Below are 15,740 nucleotides of genomic sequence, written 5' to 3' on the forward strand. Positions count from 1 at the left end.
TATATATATATATATATATATATATATATATATATATATTATAATTTATAGAGAAATAAGATATTTTTGAGTATTTTATTACTTTTGCATTTTATATTATTTTTATGTTTTCTGTGCGCCATAAAATTTCGTATAATTGTAATAATAACAATATACTGTACATATGTTACATTAATAATAATATAATAACGATATATATTATAATACAATTATAAGAAATTTTAATTCTTTAATTTTCCCCTTACATTACATTTTAAGAAACTCTAAGTATTTCAGGAACTCTGACGTTCGAAATTCGATAAAAATAGCGAGGAAAAATCGTGCAGCAGGATCGTTGTAAAGAAAAAGCTTGAACCTTCGCGACCATAGCAGATTCACTTATAAAAAAAAATATATATATATATATATATATTCAATATTCCTCGTTGCGAATTTTAGAAACAAAGATCTTTCGTCTTTCTTTCTATTTTAGTTTCTTTCACAGAGACCCAGTTTATACTAACAGTAAGTTACGATAGTTTGAATTATCGAGTGTCCAAATACTCTTGTATACAACAGTGTATTGCAAATTCGAACGAAACAGACACTGAATCATTTACGCCTGCCAGTATTTCTGAATGTCAACGACTGAACGTCAACGTCCACCTTGACTTTGCCTCGATGATACAATACATAGCCGTGAAACGCGATTGCCTTGACTGCCGGACTTAGATTTATTGAACTCACCTGATATGAGCACCAACACTATCCACATGATCCCCACCAGGCTCTTCATCATGTCATTGTGTCACGTCCAACTCATTTCTTCTCGCCTTCGTGCACTCCGGACCCTTCAGTTCTAGCACTGAAACAGGGAGAACAGGTTGTTCGATTGAGTGCAACGATGCCCCTTGAATAAGCGTTCGCAATTAGAGCAACGGGACACGTACTTCTCTTTACGATTTACGACCGGGGCGATTAGCGACCAATCGATATCAAATTTCTTCGCAATTCCTTGGGAAATTATTACCCGCGTGTGTAATTTATTCCGTGTATGCCTCGAGACAAATTCAAATTTATCCGAGAAATTTATTATATTACGCTCGTCTGATCACAAAATTCCAATTTGCTCGGAGATTATGCGCAAAACTACGATTGATGGTGTTATTGGTACTTAAATTTACCTTGGGAATGTTGTTCCCCTTATTCCTCGTTTGTAATATTTCAACCGTTGCGTGTAAAATATGGTTGTTTACGATTATGGTTACTAGAAATTTACCTTCGAAATTTGGAATCGGAATCGTGTCAATTTTTTTTTTTTTTTTTTTTTTCTTCGTCTCATTACGACAATTCTAATTCGTCTGGTAAACCGTGCGTTCGAAATTTACCTTTGAAAAATGTAAAATTAGAATTTCTGTCTCGTTATGAAATTTCAATTTGTCTAGAAACCACGTATAAAATACAACTGCTTACGGAGAGTCGAAATTTTGCACTGGAATCGTATTAGCTACGAAAATTTCGAATTTTACATAGAAACGATGGATAAAATATTGTGGGTAACCTAAAATTTATTTATTTGGAAAATTTCAAATTGAAAATCGTCGCAGTCATAAAATTTTAATTCGTTCAGAAAATACGGTTGCCTATGGGTATATTTAGAATTTGTCTTCGAAATTAAAAATTGCATTATTTTCGTCCAGAAATTTCAATTTGTCCAAAAAATAGTATGGTTACTCACGTGGTCAAGGATATTTAAACTCAGAATTTTTATCTCATTACGAAATTTCCTTACGAGAGTTTCTAGAATAATTTTAGCAATTCTATAAAAATTCTGGACGATGTTGTAAAAAAAAAAAAAAAAAAAAATTACGAAGTGACTGTACAAGTCAATACTGAAACATCGTCACTATTTTTGTTCTTGTGACGTGCTCGCGTTATACACACACCAGCGATTAATCTTGTTCAAGCGAATAAACGGTTCAATTTTCTTTCTCGATTAATTCTACCTACCGAGCGAACGCCACGCTTCTTGACGAACGAAAAGATACAAGACTATTTAATAGAATCCGCTAATTGTACCTCTGCTCTGCTCCTAATAGAAAAAAAATCTGGCTTCAGAGCGATCGTTCTTTTTATTCATTAATCTCTTTGTGATACTTCTATTAAAAGTGTACACCACACTCTGCTAATTCTCTCGCAGGAATTTCAATTAATATTTATCAAATTTTTTTTTTTTTTTTCTAAAATTACGAGCTACAACGAAGTTATGTGAAACAATTGTCGATATTTTAGACTTTAGTTATCAATTTGTAAAAACGAACGATATGATAATTTATTTAGTCTCGTTTTAAAACGTAAAGCCTCTATTTCGACAGTTTCAGGCGTGTTTTCTTCTTTTTTTTGTTTCCCAAAGATATTTTTTAGCGAGTCGACTCATTTAAAAAATTGGGAGATAAAACTCGTACAGCAATTAAAAAAGGGGAACAATTAAATTTTAAAGGATAATGATCCTGGTGGGTCTAACAATATTGAAAAAAATTTTGCAATATTTCCAGACACACTTGAACTTTTATAACAACAATAAATAAACAACGATAAAAATATCTTTATATTTCTACTCTCAAGAAATCTTTGAAAAAAAGAAAAGAAACTGATCTGTGCCGCTTCGAAATGTGACTAAAATAAATTAAAATTGCTCGATTTTCATTTTAAATCAATCATGTATATATTTATTATATATATGTATTTAACTATTTTTATATATATTCCATTCTACTATATTTAACTCTCTCTCTCTCTCTATATATATATATATATTTTTATATATTATATTCTATTTTGGATATTTTATATATATTTAATTGTTTTTATGTATATTTTATATATACTCTATTCTAGTATAATAATTTTATATATATTTAACTATTTTTTATATTTATTATATTATATTATATTATTATACTAGAACAGAGTATATATAAAATATACATAAAAACAATTATTTATTATTTTTTATATGATGTATATATTTTATATATATATTTAACTATTTTTATATATATTCTATTCTACTATATATACTATTTAACTATATATACATTCTAATATATTATATTCTACTTTGTAATAACAGTTTGAAACATCGGAGGATTTTTCATCGTCAGCGATATGGTTATGTTGTTTACCGTGGCTGACAGGTTACATCTCGAGCAATTTTCCTCCGGAGGGATTTATGCCGGTCATAAGGCCTGGCGATTACGCGATTTCGGATGCCGGGGCTGAAATTTTCGCGTCGGATCTCGTAAATCTCTCTTAGTTAGGCGAGCGGAAACGCGATGGCGTATCTCTTGAAATATCGTTGAATCTGCAACTCGGATATACATAAGCAGCTTCCACCCTTCTCCCCCCCTCCCCCCCCCCAACCAACCAACCCCGTTGCACGTTCGAAACTTTAAAACAGGAACTCGAAAACTCCCGAGATTCCCGGATTCTCGTGGATTTCCCCCCGATCGAACGTGCATGGAGAAAAAGGGATGCAAAAGTAACGCATCCTTTTCCCCATTAAAAGTTGAAACATCGACGAGAAAACAGACAATGCGTTCGTGTAAGTATCAGAAAAAAAAATCCAGAAAGTCGATCGTGTTTGAAACTCAAGAGTGAATTTCATGCAGTTACATTTAGGAATGACCAGAGATCCGTGGATTTTTGAATGCATTCTCGAACATTCGAGGGCATGATTAAACAAATAGAATCTAGGATAGTTGATCCCTGATACTGATTAGTCAGTATTATGGTAAAATACTCTACTTCGGATATTTTATATCCAAATTTATTTGGATATTTAACTATTTTTTATATTTATATTATTATTTTTATATTTATATTTATATTATGTATATATTATATATATACATTTAACTATTTTTATATATATTCTATTCTACTATATTTAACTATATATATATATATTCTATTATATTCTACTTTTGATATTTTATATATATTTAACTATTTTTTATATTTATATTTATTATGTTATATTATTTTTATACTTATATTATGTATATATTATATATTATATTTAACTATTTTTATATATATTCTATTCTACTATATTTTACTATATATATTTTAATATATTATATTCTACTTTGGATATTTTAAATATATTTAACTATTTTTTATATTTATATTATGTATATATTATATATATATTTAACTATTTTTATATATATTCTATTATACTATATTTAACTACATATATGTTCTAATATATTGTATTCTACTTTGGATATTTCATGTATATTTCTGCATATCATACACGCGTTGCGTGCATTCTTGCAGTTTGAAATTTTAATTAAACCGCGCAAAGATACTCTGGGAATGACTATAGTTTGAAAATTTCTTAGCGCTCTTAAATTTATTTTACTTTGACCCATTTCAGTTTTCTGAACTTTTAACTTTAATTCTCCTGTTTTTCTTTTTTTTTTACTTCTTGATACTAAAAAGTAATGTCGATCATTAAAATATCACGAATTATTACGTTAAACGGAGTTGAATTTTGTACAAATTTAGACAGACTTTGGCTCTTTTTATTCTTGTTATTATAAACATCTCTGATAAAAAATAGAACAGTAGCGCTTATTAATAATATTATAATAGTAGCATTTTGTTAATATTAGAACACTTGTTAATATTAAGCAATAATAATAATATAAATATGATTATCTCCTGCATTTCCTAATTATTCTGTTATAAATTCGTTGTCTCATAAATTATACTACATAGTACAAACTGTACATAATACAAACGTAATAAAATCCATTACGAATAAAAATAACTTTCGCTACAATATAACAATATAATATCATAATACAAGATTATACAAATAGTGCAAATATAATATAAAATCATAATATAAGTAAATATAAATATAAATATAAAAATATAAAAATATAAATATAAAAATATAAAAATATAAATATAAATGTAAAAATATAAAAATATAAATATAAATGTAAAAATATAAAAATATAAATATAAAAGTAAAAATATAAATATAAATATAAATAAATATATAACGTAAAACAATCGTCCCTAATAATTTTTAACTTTATAGAAACGAAAACTGACATGTTGTCGGTCACCCGGAAAATACATTTTCAATTTCCCCTCCAAGAATTTCGGCTGAGGAAAAAGAAAGAGGAGTGAAGAAAGGAAGGAACGAGACTGGTAATCGATTTGCAATGGGATTTGCTAAAATTCGCGAACGAACGGGCGCGTAATCGGTAATCGGTTCGCTCGATCCGTTTCAAGTTGCCGCATCGTGCCTGCGCCACGTGGACCGCAGAACTGCGGCTGCAGCTCGGTGCGTTTTGCATCGGCCGCAGCATACTATAGCGTGACGCAGCGCAAGGTGCATCGCCGAGAATCCGGCTGCACGATCGCCTCGATTTTTCGCTTCCATTTACTCCGCCGCGAATAAATAATTGGACAATTCCGCGAGAAGGTTGTAATTTTTGTTACGTTTCGATTCGATCTACTCTACGACTTGGTCCACCGTGAATAAATATTATAGTTGAACAAATATTAATTGGACAAATATCAAGTGGTTAAATATTATAATTGAATAAATATTAATTGGATACATATTATAGTTGAATAAATATTCATTGGACACATATTATAGTTGAATAAATATTAATTGGACACATATTATAGTTGAATAAATATTAATTGGACACATATTATAGTTGAATAAATATTAATTAGATAAATATTATAATTGAATAAATATTAAAATATTATAATTCGATAAATATTATAATTGAATAAATATTAAAATATTATAATTAAATAAATATTAAAATTGGATAAATGTTATACTTGAATAAATATTAATTGGACACATATTATAGTTGAATAAATATTAATTCGATAAATATTATAATTGAATAAATATTAAAATATTATAATTAAATAAATATTAAAATTGGATAAATGTTACACTTGAATAAATATTAATTGGATACATATTATAGTTGAATAAATATTAATTAGATAAATATTAATTGGATAAATTTGCCACAATTCCATGAAAGGATTGAAACTTCTGTTAAGTTTCGACAGATTTCTTGGAAAAATCGATGAAGAAATAACAGCAAAATATACTCTTAATTGACAGAATAAAAATGATCGAACACGAAAGACATGTATTGAGTTAAATGATTACCATTAAACAGATCAGAAATATTTAAAAACAGTTAAATACTTAAAAAAAATTTAAAAAAAACGTTCGAAAGTTAGAAAAATTGAATTGACTCGAAGAACATCCATTCCAAGAATAGAAAAACATCGTAACGAAAATGAAAAATAAAGTAGATGCTCCTTAAAGAGTCTTCGATAAAATTCAAACCTCGTCGTCCTGACAAATCTGACAAACTTTCTCTCCCTACGTCTGTGTGCAACGTGATTGTTTCACTCGATTTTCAGTGAACTTCGCGAGAACCCCATTCTAGAAACGAGGGACAGAGGAAACGATGGAGATCCGAATAGGAACGAAACACGGACAAGTCGTCGGCGTACGTTAAAAAAAGAACTCAGGATAGATTTCATCTTCGCGTGCGCGTAATCGTCTCCTTTGATCTTCTTTCGCGCGATAAACGCGTCTCTTCTCCGCGAGGGAAACGGTTTCTTTAATGCAGATATTGCGACCTTAATTTCTGGACGACTCCACCCCCTCCTCATGCGCATGATTATTTCTAGCCGTCGGAGATTTTTAATACCAAAATTGAATTTCCAATACTGAGATTAAATTTTCAGTACTAAGATTTTCAGTGCTAAAATTAAATTTAGAGTATTTATATGTATATTGCACTTACTATTATACTTATATATATTTTATATAAGTATATTATTTATGTAAGTATTTTATATAAAATAGTATACTATTAAAATAGTATATATAAATAGTATACTATTATAAGTATTTTATATAAATAGTATACTTATATAAATATACTATTTATATAAGTATTTTATATAAGTATACTATTTATATAAGTATTTTATATAAGTATACTATTTATATAAGTATTTTATATAAGTATACTATTTATATTATACTATATATATTTTATATAAGTATACTATTTATATTATACTATATATATTTTATATAAGTATACTATTATACTTATATATATTACACTTACTATTATACTTATATATATAATTTAATAAAGATTTTCAATGCTAAAACTAAATTTTTAGTATTTATATATATTACACTTACTATTATATTTATATATATTTTTGATACTTTAATAAAGATTTTCAATGCCAAAATTAAATTTTTAGTATTTACATATATTACATTTACCATTATACTTATATATATTTTTGATACTTTAATAAAGATTTTCAATGCTGAAACTAAATTTTTAGTATTTATATATATTACACTTGCTATCATACTTACTATATTATACTTATATATATTTTCAATATTCTAATAAAGATTTTCAATGCTAGTGCTAAAATTAAATTTTTTAACACTAACATTTTTCAATACTAAAGCAAAAGAAAAAAGGAAAGTAGCAGAAGTCAAGCATGTCTGCTTGTTCCGCCTTATAATCCTCCCTGTTATGAGAGACGATTATGGGAGACGAGCTGTTAAAGCGTGTGTTCGCTCGAAACGTTGAAAACCGCTGGGGAATTGTCTGTTTGCCTGGGCTGAAAGTCGTTGACGGTAATTGTTCAGTCGCGGAATGATCCCTATAAAGTAACTGAAAGCGGCTAGTTGCGGACGACACGTAGTACCATCGTTAATGCTTGCAACCCCTGCCGGTGAATGGTCCCTCTGCTACGGGCAGGGAAAGTTTACAACTTCCGTCTATTAAGACACGTACCGTCGCCACGCCGAAGGATTTATTCGATTTATTAGAGGGAAAACTCGTAACTCTAACATATTTCGTTAGTATTGTTACTTTTGTATAAGCAACGTTAGCGGTTCTTGCATAAACAGCGTCAGCGATTTCAATAATAATATGTATGAAATACTACGATATGTAACATAAAATACAGGATGGACTGAAAGTTTCTTCTCACCAATTTTTTTTTAACGAAACACAAGAAAAATGATAATAATAAGAATAATAAAAAGTGATTTTTTTTTTTGGCACACCCTGTATTAAAGATTATGAAGAAATAAACAATTAACAGTGCTCCTATAACTAGTACTAGTAGTTTTAATATGAAATACTATAATATAATATAATATGTAAAATATAAAATAATAGGTGTAATAATAAATAATAAAAACAATAAATATAATAGTATTGATACCTGTAATAATAATGTACACATATAAAATAATATAACACATAATATAAATTAGTGGATATAAATAATAAATAACAAATAATTAACAACTTCATATAACTAGTATTAGTAATTTTAATAATAATATATACAAAATAATGTAATATGTAATATAAAGGTAGTTAGTATATAATTCTAATAATAATAATATATACAAAATAATATAATATATATACTAATATAATAATAAACTAATAATAATAAATATAATAATAATAAAATAAACTATATACTAGTATATATAATTATAAATATGTTACGAATTTATATATATATATATATATATATATATATATATATATATATATATATATATATATTAGTAATTCTCTATTGGTACATATAAATATTATTATAATAATACAAGTATCAGATAATATAAGTATACAATAAATAATAATGTATTATAATACTATAAGTATCAATACAATAATATATTATATAATGTATTATAATACTATAATAATATATTATATAATGCTATAATTATAATACTATAATATATTATATAATGTATTATAATACTATAAGTGTCAATAATACACGTATAAATACTATTATATAAAATACAAATAATCGTTCTTGTATAAATAATATTACTAGCTCTCTACTGTTAACACATTTTTTGTTCCAAAATTGTATATATTTTCTCAGTCCTAAGTATATTCAAGACAAAATAGGCAAAACGAACAATAAACTTATTACTTCTCAAACATTTCTATCCTATATGATATCGTACCAAAAGAGTTCAAAAGGAAAGGAAAGCGACGAATTATTGTATACGGGTTTGGTCACTCGTTATGGTCCGCAATCAGTTGCCAGCGCAAGCGGTTAAGTCGCTGGACTACCACGAGACGGGTAATTTTCAAAGAAAACGAGCGAACGATGACACGATCAATCTCTCTCGAAACGAATGCACTCTCGAGGGAAAAACAATGGTCAGAAGAATCTTAGGGAAATCTTCACCTCCTCTGTCTTATTTCCCCTTCGTTGTTATTTTTCTGACTGTGTCTCGAGCAGCCAGCAGTTGTCCCATTTCCATCTCAGGCTCTGCCTCAACGTTGCAGACGTCGCTGCTTGCGGACAGACGCCACTGTTTATGGTAATTAGCCGTTCCAATTCGTTTCGCTGGAAACGAGCGATCTTAACCGGGCAAGCGTAATCTTATTTATTAGGTCAGTTACGGTCTGTTTGTCGGTAAGAACGCGTGGAGACACGGCTCGTTGGAACATCCACGACGACTGTTTTTATTCTGTTTTAATATGTCTGTTTTAATCAGCCCGTTGGCTGGTTATTTATTATATATACTGTGAAAATTCACATTTTTGTGAGATAAATAATTCAAGAAGTAGAATCTCATCTCGTGCATCTCGTGGATATTTTATATATCTTTTCTCTCGAATTGTTTCCCATAAATGCTTAAGAAGAAATACTCGACTTCGAAGAAATTGTAATAATACAACGATTGACATTTGTTAACGAATTGTTGAACAAATATGAAGTTACTGTTTCTTTAAATAATAACGATCAAGAGCGAAACATTCATGTCAATTAATATTTAGACAAATTTTTGGTTGGATCAAACAATCCAACTAAAAGTATTTACCATTTTGTCAAAACTAATATTATCACTGTGCGTTCAAGCTACTCTGTTATCAATCAAGCAAGCAGATTCAAACTAAAATTTCACCAATCAGTGCCAAATATGCCAACGGCGAGTGTCAAATAGAAATGGTGAAAGGCAATTTGACGAGAAAGTCGCAGTTCCAATTAACCATCACTCGAAGATAAGACGAACCCGAGTGGAAACACGATTAATCTTCATAAATTCTTCCCGTCGATATGCCAGGCGGATCGCAAAGGATCGCGCCTTAATTTTCCAGTTATAAACCGGAGCTGTTGGGCCAGCGCTCGTGCCACGTCGATCGCGAATTATTCGAGATCCATTCAACTAAAAGCGTTCCCCCGTCCGCGCTATTAACTCGTTCACACAACGATTCACAGAACCGATTCAACACGGCGTCGTTGCACCTTTGTATCACGCGGCGATGAATGCGTTTCCGACGCCGAGGATCGCGGGCAACTTGTTGCTGAATAAATCCGCCGGCTTGCTTCATTAATTTTAATACGCCTTCTCTACGGACACGCTGGCCATTTTCATCCGGCTCTCGTTTATTCGTTCGACGACAAATTCGGACGAAAATTTTGATTATTTTAAGCTTTTTTCCGAAAGGCGTATAACTGATTGAAAAAAGTAAGCTTCATGCTCGAATATTGCAGAATATTGCGTCTGTAAAAGCGTTTGAAAAATTCTTTTCGTCGCTACATCCGCCACTGCATTGAAAGTTAAAGTCACTCCTTTACAACGATCCCCTGAAATTAACTCTACGATTTCTTCTCACCACTTTGTCAAACTTCCAACGTCAGATTTATACGACAACATGATACGACATAAACATGATAAACATGATTTCTTTAAATTATATTATAGTTTTATTTCTTTAAATTAAATTATATTATAGTTTTATTTCATGGTGTTTCTTTCTGTTAATGAAATTATATGATCGTTAATCAAATTTGTACGATAAATAAATATTAATATAATTATTAATATTAATATTAATAATAAGTATTATTATATATCAGTATTATTATTAAGTATTATTAATAATAAGTATTATTATATATAATAAGTATTAAATATTAATATAATAAGTATTAATTAATAATTAATAACAATATAATTAATACACTATGATAACTATATATACTATATATACTATATAATAACAATAATAATTAGTTAATAATTATAAAATAAATATTAAGAATAAAAATAATAAAAATAACAAAAATAAATTTTAAGAATAAAAATAATAATAAAAATAAATATTAATTAATAAATTCATTCAACACTGATTGTACATGAAAAAAAAAAAATGGTATCACGTATGATACTGGGGACAACGAACGTGTTAATCAAATAAGAAAAATGTAGATACCAAACAAATTTGACAAACGAATCGGTTCGTTCGCTTGATTCTTCTCTCTCTCTCTCTCTCTCTCTCTCTCTCTCTCTCTCTCTCTCTCTCTCAATTAAATGAGAATTGAAACCTATTCGAAGGAAATCTCCTTTTTAAGTCTTGATTGATTTTATCAATTAATTTTTCTTCGCAAATTACCAATTTTAACCAATTATCGTCGAAGCGACTCGAAATCCCGTTACTCACCGAAGAAGTAAGATTTATGAACTTAATAATGGCCACGCATCGTCGCCAAAGGGCAATTAAACGCCGCACAATTGCACGGCTGGATTACAACACGACATTATTCGATTATTCGAACTGAACGACGAAAAAAATACGACGAATGTGTAAAAAAACGCAAAATGGGCGAGGTGGGAAAATTTGTCGCCCCTCCGTGAATTTCGCGAAACTTCCGGCTGTTCGAGTGTCGAAAAATTTCCGGGAATTCCCACGAGCCGAATTTTAACGAATCGATCGAGATTGTTTCAAACTGATCGGTCTTGAAATTATTTCAATCGACGATTAATTAGTCAGCCTTGAAATTAATTTCAGCCGACGATTAATTAGTCAATCTTGAAATTAATTTCAGCCGATGATTGACCAGTCAATTTTGGAATTACTTCAGTCGACGATTGAATTATTCAAATTCGAAATTATCTCAGTCGACGATTAATTGGTCAATCTTGATTATTAAGCAACGTCAGTTAATATCAGTATATAAAATCAAAACAGTGCCAATCTCCGCCAACAGGGGCAGCGAAAATTTATCCAAAATTCGGAGAAACGAAGAAACAAATAATCCACCCGTTCAAACACTTGTTTAGTGTTTTCATCGGGATCCCACAAAATAAAATTCGGCGTCCTGAACGACGGTCAAACAAATTTTTCGCCGTGGCATCGCGTTTTCACGAAGATTCGAGGTTAACCACCTCGCGGACCATAACGAGTGACCGAACCGTGTACAATAAGTCGTCGCTTTCTTTTTCTTTTGAGAAAGAACCTCGTCGGTACGATATCAGTGGATAATAAATTTATTATCTGTTTCGCCTGGGTTATATACTTAAATATACAGTGGACGAAATTTGTATAGGAACAATAATATTCTTTAGTATAAAAAGCCAAGTACATATTGTGTTAATTAAAATTAAAAGTCGGTTGGAATTATACGAGGGAATAACAAGAAATAAAAAGACAACTTAACAAACAAAACAGTTCCTTACAATATAATAATAATAAAACGCATGACTATACGGTGAAATTTGCACAGGGACAGTCAACCAAAATGTTATAGAAAAACAAAAATATTGTAATATTAATATTCCCACGTTTATCACTAATTACATCAAATATCGTATTCTATTCTTCATACTGCGAACCAACTTTTGCATTGTTGCAACATCAATTTCATTCCATTTCTCGCCTCCAGCGTTTTTTTTTTTTCAGCTTTAACGTTGCTGTATTATTATTACCGAGAGAATATCGCAATTTTGGGAGAGAAAAAAAATTCTCGACGCGTCATTCCAGAGCAAGAGGTTAAAAAGCACCGAGTGGCCCTCGCCGAGCAGCTTGTAATCACGACGGCCTAAGCCGAGCATCGACAAGTTGCGGTCGATAACCTTTTCTTTTTCTCTCTCTCTCTCTCTCTCCGTTCTCCCTCTCGTGGACACTGATGGATGAAGGACTTAGGAGCCTAGGTAATAAATCATCGTGGATCGGCCGGTGAATCGACCGATCTCGATGATAAGACGATCCTCCTCCTTCTCCTCCTCCTTCCCACCGTGGTTTCCTCGATTGTCATACAAATTCAGCGCGCGATCTTGCACGCTGCATGGCAATTGCAAGGGATTATATGTGTTCGAGAGATACCAGACGGGATATTTCACGTTCCTCTCCCTCACATTAGGTTCTCGCTGTGCTTCCACTCGCCTGTCGCGGCGCATTTGCAAGTTTGATTTACAACGTCCGTCCTGGACGTTGACTGGCGAAAGTCTGTTTACAGAGTCTCGGAGAAAAGTCTCGGGAGGAGGACGAGTGTTGTTGAGGAGCGGGAACAATTCAGGGCAAGAGGATTGCTCGTCCGGGTTTGCTTAGCCTGACCCGAAGTCGGGCAAAATTTCCTCGAGAAGAAACATCGAGAAATTAACAATTTAACAACATGATTTTCCCAGTTTAAAATTTCCGCTCATTTTTCTGTTTTTTTTTTCTTTCTTTCTTTTTATTTGGGAAAAGTGAAGTCGAAGTTGTTCGAAGTCAGGCGAATCTTTTACGTGAGTCGACCCGTTGGAGTAAAATAATGTGAAGACAGGTAATATTAATAGAGGGCGAAGTTTAGGGAATAAAATTGGAAAAATTGTTTGAAGAAACAGGTAGAAAATACGAAACGAGACAAGATGGTTGCTTTTGTAATTAAACAATTTAGACAGAAGTCGTTTGTCTGTTCAAATAAATTAACTAATTCAAATAAACTAGGATTACTTCATTTCAAGACGAGCGTCGAATTAACTAAATCGTGCATGTCATTTAAATGATCATTTTGAAAATTTTATGCCCGAAGATTGTGTAAAGTGTCAACATATGAACAATCATATTATAAAATTATTTTATAATATCGCACATATAATTGTATTCTAAGAATCTTAATTCGAGATCCGAGATAACATTTTACGGGGCAAAAAATTCCGACGTCACATGTGTAACGTGTAATTTTAATATTAAAAAATGAGATTTCTTCTAAGGAAAATCGTAACCTGAGATCTGAGAACGGGAAAAGAAATAAGAACGCTTATTTCAACGCTTCATACTAATTACATTAATGTAATTTAACAATAAAGTCTGTCCGAAAAATGTTCGAGATCTGCACGATGAAATTTATTGGACATAATCAGCGTAATATTTCCTTCAGATAAAACTGCAAACTCTAGATGAAAATTGGCAATCATGACGGATGTTCTTTCACTGTTCGATTACGAATTCCTCGCGACTCGAGCGCGGAAATTGCTGAATTATGCGAGCTAATGAATGGGAAGAATCGTGATCGATCCTGATTGGATAAGTTCTTTCATTAAAGATACTAAGTTTTTGGACCAGCGGATTTTAAGAGAAGCTCGAGTGATCGATCGTTATTTGTCGATACTCGATTCTTCTTTCCGCGATGGCGTCTTTCACAGGGGAATAATTAAATGGCCATTTGATCGAATTTTCCCTGAATTTTAATTAAACGCCAGTGTCGTTTGAAGGTTGAACTTGACATCGACGATTATTGACAATTGTTTTCTTCCAATCTCACACAATCGAATATTCGTCTTATCTTTTTAAATAGTCGGCTGTCTTATTTACCACATTCTTATTATTCTTGTTTATATTTTTCATTTCGAGCGAGCTGCCCTAATAACGAAACAAACAATACTAAAAAAATTTTATTTCGTTACACTGAGCAACCAATATTATTTAGGGGCTTTATTATCTTTTTCTAAAATAAGTTTTATTTTGTAAAAATAAAAAAAGGCACACGATACTTTCCCTGTATTTCAATTCAATTGTCCAATTCTTAAAAATATGAATTTACGTGTAAAATGATAAAAAATCAAAGTGTTTTCGCTATTGAAAAAAGGAAAAAATAAAGTAACAGTGCATTATCTTAACTCTCAATTTTAATTCAATTTATATCGAATTGATGAGCAGAAATAAATTTTTCTTTCGCTGAATCGAAGTATCGGATTTTTATGAATTTACGAGAATTCCGAGCGAGGGAAACTGTACACTGAATGTACACAGTACGCTAACCTGAATACAGAAGAACATACGAAACGTCCAAAGTACATACAGTGTTTTCCATTCAATTCAATCGTTGTTATATTTTTATTTTTTCTTTTTGATTAAATTCCCAACAGTACGAACAACCGTGAGCAACAAAATAAAACTGGAATGCACTGATTAATCGTGATTGAAGATTATTGGAAAAATTATTAATTTTTATCAATCGTCAATCGTATTAATTTTTATAAATCAATCGTTTACGTAAACTGATTGTATAATACTTATCGCCAACAGATGACGATGTCAGGATTCTTTAATTTTCCTTAAATTCTTAAATTCTTAAATTAAAATATATAAACATAAATATCCTATTATTCATTCTATAATTAATGTAAATAATATTGTAAATAAAATCATATTTAGTATATAATAAAAATTTATATATTTTAGATATAAAATTATAAGAACTAATAAAGTAATTTCAATATCAAAAATTAAAAATAATAATCTAATTGAAAAAAAAAGTGGTAATATAATTATTGAAAATGGTAATATAAATTTTGAAATTGGATTAAATCGGCAATTCAAATGGAATTT

General features: G+C 30.3%; 1 protein-coding gene across 6 annotated transcripts in view; it reads right to left on the reverse strand.

The window, feature by feature from the left end:
* Positions 1-15,740, reverse strand: part of LOC122534470 (acetylcholine receptor subunit alpha-like) — a 126,081-nt gene that overhangs the window by 42,800 nt on the left and 67,541 nt on the right. For all 6 annotated transcript variants that reach the window (XM_043665121.1, XM_043665120.1, XM_043665117.1 and 3 more), the window contains exon 2: positions 727-844. In XM_043665121.1, coding sequence (XP_043521056.1) covers positions 727-778 — 52 coding nt within the window. In that variant the 5' untranslated portion in view covers positions 779-844. The remainder of the gene's footprint in view (positions 1-726; positions 845-15,740) is intronic.

The sequence above is a fragment of the Frieseomelitta varia genome, unplaced genomic scaffold (assembly GCF_011392965.1).
Source record: "Frieseomelitta varia isolate USP_RPSP 00005682 unplaced genomic scaffold, Fvar_1.2 scaffold_60, whole genome shotgun sequence".
Lineage (NCBI taxonomy): Eukaryota > Metazoa > Arthropoda > Insecta > Hymenoptera > Apidae > Frieseomelitta > Frieseomelitta varia.